This window comes from Stegodyphus dumicola, chromosome 2 (genome assembly GCF_044657685.1).
Source record: "Stegodyphus dumicola isolate Sdum_Otavi_A_Nest chromosome 2, ASM4465768v1".
NCBI lineage: Eukaryota > Metazoa > Arthropoda > Arachnida > Araneae > Eresidae > Stegodyphus > Stegodyphus dumicola.
In genome coordinates this window covers 250,453,890-250,462,930 of record NC_140769.1, presented here as the reverse complement: position 1 = coordinate 250,462,930, position 9,041 = coordinate 250,453,890, and the positions used below count along the sequence as shown (strand labels likewise).

Here is a 9,041-nt window from a genome sequence, read left to right as displayed (position 1 = left end):
AACCTGTCCATTGGCTTTATAATCTAGGAGGCACTGCCTGGAGACACGTGAACCTTTGCACTACAATTTCTTGCGCGGATGGAAGTGGATAATGAATGGCCTTGAAACATTCTGTGGTATGACGAAGCTCATTTCCATGTGCAAAGTTCTGTAAATACGCAACATTGCAGGATATGGGCGACCGAGAATATGTTCCCACTACAGCCATTACCTTTTCACTCTGAAAAGGTCACTCTGTGGGGCGGAATAATGGCAACGTTTGTCGTCGGTTCGTTCTTCTTCGAGGAGATCACACCTGCGGATCCCGTTACCTGCAACGTTACTGGCGAAGCGGTATGAAGGACTTTTGCGTAACCATGTCCTTCCGGCACTTCAGCAATGTGTGGGTCAGTGTGGAGATTGCGCAGTATTCATGTTAGATGACGCTCCTCCGCAATATTGCTACTCGTGTGAAGCAGCTGCTGATCGCTCATTTCGGAGATAATAGAATCATAACCTGCCATTTTCCAACAGCGTGGCCGCCACGCTCTCCCGACTTAAGCCCGTATGACTTTTGGCTTTGGGGATATCTGAAGAATGTTGTTTACAGTGGGCGATTCTGGCCGACTTGAAGGCAAGCATCACGCACCACATTCATAGCATCAGTACAGATACCCTCAATCTGTTGTGGAACATGCAGTTTTGCGCTTCTAAGTAGCAGGGGAACAAGCAGGAGAGTTCGAACAACTTATGTGTTAATCATCCGTAAGCTGTTTGTTTCGTGGAGCTTTTCTTGTCATTATAATTGGTTTCTCTGTAAATACGTATTCTTCTCTTTTTACTAATAAGATTGCCGTAAACCCTTGGAGTCTAGGATTTTCTTTTGACTATACATCCGTAACAACAACGTGACAACTGACAGCGACATATAGTTTCACATTTTGGAACTAATTTTTTTACTTTCGCCAAACAAACTTCCATCCCTCAGAATTGTTCTGGTAAAATATCAAGTCATTCTGACCTGTAGTTTTAAAGTTAGAGAGTTTTGTAATTGCAACTTTAATTATAACCCCCTGTAGATAGTGACCAGTTTTACTATTATTTGGAGCTATTTCCACTATACCTTCCTCGTGCCAGCTTTCAATAATGCTATCGTATTCTTCAAAATATCCAATTTTCTGAAATTTTCATGTATTGGCGAAAAGTCTCTTTTCAACTTTATCATTTTTGGTTTCCGAAGAGTTAGGGAGTTGAACAGTAGTTATCTAATTGCTTTATGTAACTTCTGCAGCTGTCTCCGTTCCCTACAACGGGCAAGTAGCTCTCTTGAACTCGCGGGAGACACCTGCTGTACCATAATCCCTATTTGTTCCAGATTTATTTCGGCTGCAAGCTAGCTCGAATGCTTTTTTCAGTGTAGGTTACAGAAGCATTATGCATTTGAAGGGGGTCTTTTGGAGCCTGATTTTCTCTTCCTGAATTCAGATCCCAGGGGTGATTACTACTTGCGCAGTCTGGCCTTATAGTTTTGCAGATACCAGACCTTATTCAACAACTAATTGCCTAATGTTGGAGTCGCAGGAAGGAAGCTTATCGTAATCAGTGTTTGAGTATAGTGTATCGTGACGAGAATCAGAATATCATCACACTTGGTATTGATATGTTTGGACCTGTTGATCGTATTACTTGCGTCTTCCGTGAAAATGGAAATTATTGGAGAAGTTAGAGCTGTGGTAATGGAATAAGAAGATTTCTTCAGAGATACTGGATTATTTGTCATGCCGCATGCACTTAGAAGAGCTTTCGGAGTAGCATAAATGCCTAAAAACTAGAATTTTTCAGTCACTGGGAATTCATACAGAAACTGGAAACGTTTATTTAAGCTCTTTGCCGAAGTTATAAATTTTCAAACAGACGTAGCACAGCCACCGCTGCTAAAATTATGAAGTGGCTGTCCTTACCGATGGCGAACTCATCTACAGAAAATCAAACTCGTTTGAAAATCTGCGTTTTTTTCTTAAGAAGGTGATTAGGGAAAATTTCTGGCAGAATATATAGTATTGCCACTTAGTCTTTTCAGTAAGCCTTTTGCACAAATCCAGTGACATAAATGTATTTTGATCCAGTGAGATAAATGCACAACTACGCCTTGAATAATTCTTTTCTTTATATATATATATTTATTTATATGAAATGTAATTTCTCAACATTCAGAATATAACTGCGAGTATTGTTTTGTGCAGCCGGGGCAACAGGAATGAGACAAATTTTGGAATATAAAGTGGTAGATTTATTTTAGCATCCATCTCACAAGCGTTCTTTTCGTACCTTGAGCAGAAGCCCTATTTATACATATGATTGCGTCACGAGGCTCATCCAATCAGCGATATTAATTGAAATCACGAGGTGACGCTATCTTCTCATCAGGAAGTTCTTAAGGACTTTATGTAATATGACAGATTTATGAGTGTGGCGATTTGGCGGGCGCCAACAAGTTAATATATTTTATACTAAAGAAAGGATTTCGCCAAAATTTAGGAACAGGGATGCAATTTAGGTAGAGAATCGCCAACACATTATTAAGCAATATTATTAGAATTTAATTTAATCAATGGATTTAAAAATATCATTACACACACACACACACACATATATATATATATATATATATACCCATTTATGTCCAGTGGCTAAAATATGGTATGTTTGGAAATTACTGTGTAGGAAATCTTGTAGTACATATAACTTTTAACCAAAGCAATTTTTATGCACCTGAGGATTGTTCTTAATGTTAACAAAAGATGGAACCACTAGATGGACATATAAAATTATTTTAGAACGAGTCTTTTTAGAGGAAACATTCGAGCATCGACAAATGATGGGTAGCCACAGGAAGTAAGTATTTTTTGCAAACTTATTCATAAAACTAAAAAGCATTAAAATGTTTTCCTTAAAATAGAACATAAAAAACTTCTGCAAAGTTATTTTGCATCAATAACAATATCCTTTTTGTGTAATTACGTTTAATTTTTGGCGTCCACTGTAAACAACATTATGGGACACTGGCCATTTGGGAGTGCATTAAGCCTAAAAGTTTTACCGTCTTATAATCTAAACACATTTTTATTCGAAATATGCATGTTTTATGCGACAAAACTTCAAAATCTACTCTCTTATTACTATTATTGTATACAAAATACTTAAATTCTACAATATTTGCTAAAATATATTTGTGTGTACAAAAAATATATTCGTAAAATTGTGAAAAAATTCAAATTTTAATTTTTTTCTTGAAACGCATTTTTCAGATTACGCATATTATTGAAACGAAAATATGATTTATATTATTTTGTACATACAAAAAATTCTAATTGTTATTTACTGGAAAACTTTGATCAACTATTTCAGATACTTAACCTTAAATGAAGCAAAACATCCAATTACGATAGCAATAGACAATTACTTTACTTCCATAAAGCTCATTGAGTTGTCAAATTCTGGATTTGCGGTTGTAGGTAAACTAAGAGAAAACAGGGTTGGAAACTATCCGGTTGAAACCATTAAAAATCTGAGAGAAAAAAGAAAGTGCTATCGATTACCGGAAAGAATGTCATCTGATATAATAATTATACGTTCGGGGAAAGACAAGGGTGTTGTGAGAAGAGTTTCAAACTATACTGGAGTAAATCCATTAGGTTCAACTAAACACTGGTCGGCTTTTGAGAAACAGAAAATGCTAATTATTACATACAACTTGTTTATGGGAGGTACCGGATCGAATGGATGATAATACTTCAAAATAATCGCGTTGGATTCCGTGGAAAGAAATGGAGGTTTCCACTTGCCATGCTTTTTGATTTCCATGATGATTGTTTTAATACCATGTTTTTTTTATTGATGTTAAAGTTTTGAATACAGGTTTATTCAGTTCAAAATTCATGGCTCATCCATCGCATGTTTTGCAAGAAACAGGTCACAATGGATCAACTAGAATCTCGTGGCAGCATTTCACAGAACTATATCAAACAATTTGGAGTGCTTCCCAAACCAGGAAGAACAATCACTTCAACAATCACTTCAAAGATGAGTAAGCGTGCGACAATGAAATTTAATTAGACCAAATTGGCCATACACTTGTAAACACAACTACGTAAGTAAAACACAATTGCAATGTGCTCAGTGTTCAGGTGAGACCACAAAAAAATGTGAAAAATATAACGTTGAACTGCATGATGAACGCTTTCAACAATTTCAGGAAAAATAATCGTTTTTAATTTATTGTTTTTACATTTCCATTATTTATAGCATGTAAAATGAATGATAAAATGTTCTTAAAATTTATTTATATTAACCTTTACTTATTTTTATGATTTGCAACACTGAAAGATTCAATTACTAGTACAGGTGTATTTTGCTTACACGTATGCCCAGTGTCTCATAAACAAGACATTAACTAACTTAGCAAATATGGCAATCGTGATCATTTTGACGTCTAAAGTGTATTTATATCTTACATATTAAGCGATATAAGTTCATTAATATGAATAAAATTGCCAAAAAGAACTTAGGCATAAACGGGATAAGCACCTAAATCTTCACAAGGCAATAATTTACGATAAAATAATGTTATTGCAAGTTCACCCACCTGCCGTTTGGCATTGGTATTTTTAACAACTCTTTTAATTATAAGATATTTTGTTCTATGTCTTTAATTTCTGGGGGGGGGAGGACTAATTCTTAAACTTGTAGATGCCTTTCGTAACTGCTTAGATAAAATTGTTCAAGCTCTTCTAGATATTAAATCATAATATGACGTTTTCGGATTGCAGTTTTTATTTTATTTTACTTATTTATATGTTTATTTTTTTCTATTATTTACGAAATCGTGTGTAGAGAAATTAGGAAACATATTATTATATTTATTTATCTTAGAATATTAAGTATGTTTTTCATTAATTAATAGTATCTCAAAATATTTAATTAATACTATTTCAAAACATATTTGTAACTGTCAATCTAATTTATATCTCAAAGAAGTTAAATATTTCTGTTGTAGCTGTGTGTCGCACTGGCGAGAAAAATTGGGAAACATAAATTCAAATTTAGTGAATAAATTTAAATTCGATGAAAAATTTACTTGAAGTGAATTATAGGTTTGACAGTGGAATTGCAATTTTTTTACGAATTACCATTAATTTTTTACTAATTGTTACTTGCTTTGATGGACTGAAATGGTTTTAAATAAAAATTGAGTAATTTATTCTTTTTTTTTTTTTTTTTTTCCGTCTTTTTCTTTCGCTTTAATTCATTTCGAATCCCCATGTTCTTTTATGCGAACCATTCGAAGTCCGCTGCGCAACAAGTGCTGAGTGATGAATTATTTACGACACAGATTTGTAATCGCTGTAGCTGTTATCTGATGGGAGCGCTCAATGTATTTCTTGCCATTGCAAGCGATCACATTTCTTTTCAGTAAATTGCTTCCAAACGTAATCGCATGGTTAAGTTACTGCAGCAAAACTAGGAAATAATTTTGTAAGAAATGATGTATGTGCATTACTTGAAACTGACATTTATAACTCTCTTACCACTGTTAGTTTCTACCTACAAAGTAAAAATTGGTGAGTAGCTATCTGTTTACTTCAACATCAGCTGTAAGCTGAATGCAGTCCTTAATCAGAAACTTTTACCTCATTAGTGCTTCATATTATGTAAAGTCTTAAGGATAGTTTTTTATTATTTTATGCAATTGTGATATAAATTGTTTCGCACGAAGAGAATTATTTCAATATCTTACGTTAGTAAAAACTGGTAAAATGTAAACAGAAATTTTCATATTTTATGTGTAAAGAAACTTGTATAAGCTTAATGATGAGTTCGTCGACCAAACGATATAATTTCATTACCTAAAGAACTGAAATGAAATAAAAAATTCTGTTTGCGAACCAAATTAAAATAATTTTATTTATTTGTGGAAAACGCAATTATATTTACAAAAGAATATAGAAATCATTCAGCATAATTAATGATAAATAAGACATTTCTAAACGATATATGATGTTTAGTTTAACATAATTTCTGATCACTATATGTCAAGCTTTAAGAACTAAGAAACAGTTCACGTACATCTAGTATTTTAAATTCAATTAACGAATGCCAGTCACTGCAGCATTTATTGGCTATTACAACATTTATTCGTACTAGCTAAGTTTAAATAAATTTTGTTCATGAAATTTAGTTAAGTATATGAATTAAGATTGCTGACACTATTATTTAATTTTATGTAAAGAATTTTATTGGGAATATAAATATATATACAAATTAGTTTTAATTGAAACATCATGCAGAATTTATCAAGTATATACATTTTTTCAGAAAATACTTAAATAAAGCTAATATTAAACTTTAAATGAATAAAAATTGCCCATCTTTATAGAAATAAATTCAAAAGTAATTGTTCTTTCGCCTTTTTGTTTTTATTTTCCTGTTTTCGTCCTGTAACATCATTAATTCAGTTGTTTTATTTTGATATACCAACTCACACAAATTAATATTTGTTTATATATATATATATATATATATAAATAAAAAGAGAATTGCATGTTCTGTTTTAGGCTTCATGTAAATAATTTTTTTTATTTCATTCATTTAAAATAGAAAAGGATTGTAGTTTTAGAGAAATTAAAAAAAATATATCACAAAATATCACGGTGTAGTTTTATCGGTAAAAACGTATGTTTAGTATTTAGATGAAAAATAAAAAACGTGCGCAGAAATAAAAAACGTGTGTGTGAAAAGTCACGCGGTTGATGTGAAACTTCTACCCAATGGATATGAGATTTAAGAGGTTATAAGAAAATGGTGTTATAAAAGTAATTAATGAAAAATCATTTTATACATAATAGAAGACAATAGCTTTTATTTTGCTTCCATACCTTTAGAGTGCAAAAATGCCGCCCAAGCAGGATATTGGTTAGTTAGTGACTGACTGCCGTACCGAAGGGCCCGGGTTCTAATCTCGGGAAAGGCATAGATGTTTGTAAATGTATAGTGTCTATGCGGCATGGGGGCACTCTAAATATGCGGCGAGCCGAACGTCCTGTCGAGAAGTTGGTGGGAAGAGACCTTCGGACCCGTTCCCCCAGAGTCCTCTCCATCAAAATTGGGGGTGGAAATAAGTTGTACTCTGTCACTGTATGGTGCTCAGGGCTCTTGCTAAGGACTGGCGCAATCTGGCACTCCTTACCACGATGAATTTCGTGGACTTGTTCTGATGTTATTGTCAGATAACTGAGATAAGTCACAACAACAAGAAAATGCAAAAATGATATAATAGACTTATAAAACATGATATAAACACTGTAGACTGAATTTTCTCGAGTTTTCTTGAAAGTACAGCATCAGTTGTAATTTATAATTCTATAATGGTATAGTTAGGGGCGCAATTAATTTTGCATTTATTTTATCATGAAAGAGAACGAACGATTAATAGCTGTGCTTCTCGTGTAGCAAAGTTAATATTGCAGCGTGACGTCGCCGCCAAGAATCATAGAAATTTTTCCTAAAGCCTTACCCAAAAGTATAGCACCATCAACTGTGCCTATTCGTAATATTCTGTAGAGAAAACGTAAGGTCTCCTGAACGGAGTTTTTATTTCAGGAGAGTAACGGTTCAAGAAATGTAAATCGCTATGAATATTATTCGCAAATAAGTTCTATGATACTCTGCAGATCAAATTTATAATACCATTTAAATTTTTATAGGTATTCCAGCGGCTCTGATTCTTGAACGTTTAAGTTGAGTGTTACAATTAAAATTTGGAATTTATTTTAAGCTATCTTCATTATTGAGCCAATGATCAAAATGTTGGATTTTTAAAACAGTGAGAGCTTTGGCATGGTTTCTTCAACTTCGGCAGTTCGAAAATGTCATTGATAATCCTTTCTCTTTAGTACAAAGATCAGTGAATTATAGGTTTATAGTTTTTATATGGTTTACGATCGGATTGAAGAGGCATACCTTTCCCAATGAGTGGAGAAAGCTGCTGTCATCCCAAAGACTCGAAGAATCCCTACAACTATCCATCGGATTTACGAGTCGCATTTGCTATATATTTGAAAAATAGTAAATGGCTGTCAATTCTAGAGCGTGAAAATGAAAAACGTAATCTTGCAATGGCAGTATGGTTTCCGAAAAGAAGGTCTACCGGCGGAAAAGAATTGCTACCCATGTCCTGCCTATTCGTAGGACTACCTGCTACAAAGAGGTTTTATCAAAAGAAACCACTTAGTTTCTGTGTTTTTAAATGCAGGAAAAGCTTATGATAAGGCTAGAGATACATCATTTTGACCGATCTTCACGGCAATGGTTTGCTTGGCAAACTACCAATTTTTGCTTAAACTGTTTTGAAGTCATCTGACAATATATTTGGTTTTTACTTAAATACTCGTATATTGTCAGATAACTTCGAACAAGAATAATATATGCCTCAAGGCTAAATTTTCAGTGTTACTCTGTTCAGCTTGTAAATAAATTCTTTTTTAAGGAACTTCCTCCTGCTGTTTCAAGATCTTTATACGCTGATGACCTGCAGAAAAGTTGTCAAGCTGCAGATATGAGCAATGTGAAGATGCAGTTATACATCTTTCAAAACAGAATTTACAAACAGTCAATATGAGTTTATATTTCCATAACAAAAGACTCGTGTGAATGTATTTTTGCAGAAAGTCAAATTTACATCTGAGCTTCACCATCAGGTTTCTTTCATTCCACTTTGTACCTGAAGTTTCTAAGAGTGACGTTCGACCGAAAATTAAAATTTTCTTTCCACATGTTCTATATTTGGAATGAAATATTTCAGAGTACTAATTATTTTAAAACTCCAAGCGAACACCACTTGGTGCGTGTATCGCTGTTCTTTGCTTTGCAATTATATGTTCAAGAATATAAATCGGTAATGGTTAGATAATGGTTCATAATGGTTAGAGATTTATGGATAGGCAATGTGTTCCATTTAACTGGAACTAGATCATGTTCATCATCAGCCCCTACTGATTTGTTCT

General features: G+C 33.5%; 1 protein-coding gene across 2 annotated transcripts in view; it reads left to right on the top strand.

Annotated features, from left to right (window-relative positions):
• The first annotated feature begins 5,442 nt into the window (after positions 1-5,442).
• Positions 5,443-9,041, top strand: part of LOC118192515 (glutamate receptor 4-like) — a 69,911-nt gene continuing 66,312 nt past the window's right edge. For both annotated transcript variants that reach the window (XM_085812007.1, XM_085812006.1), the window contains exon 1: positions 5,443-5,600. In XM_085812007.1, the coding sequence (XP_085668133.1) occupies positions 5,522-5,600 (79 nt within the window). In that variant the 5' untranslated portion in view covers positions 5,443-5,521. The remainder of the gene's footprint in view (positions 5,601-9,041) is intronic.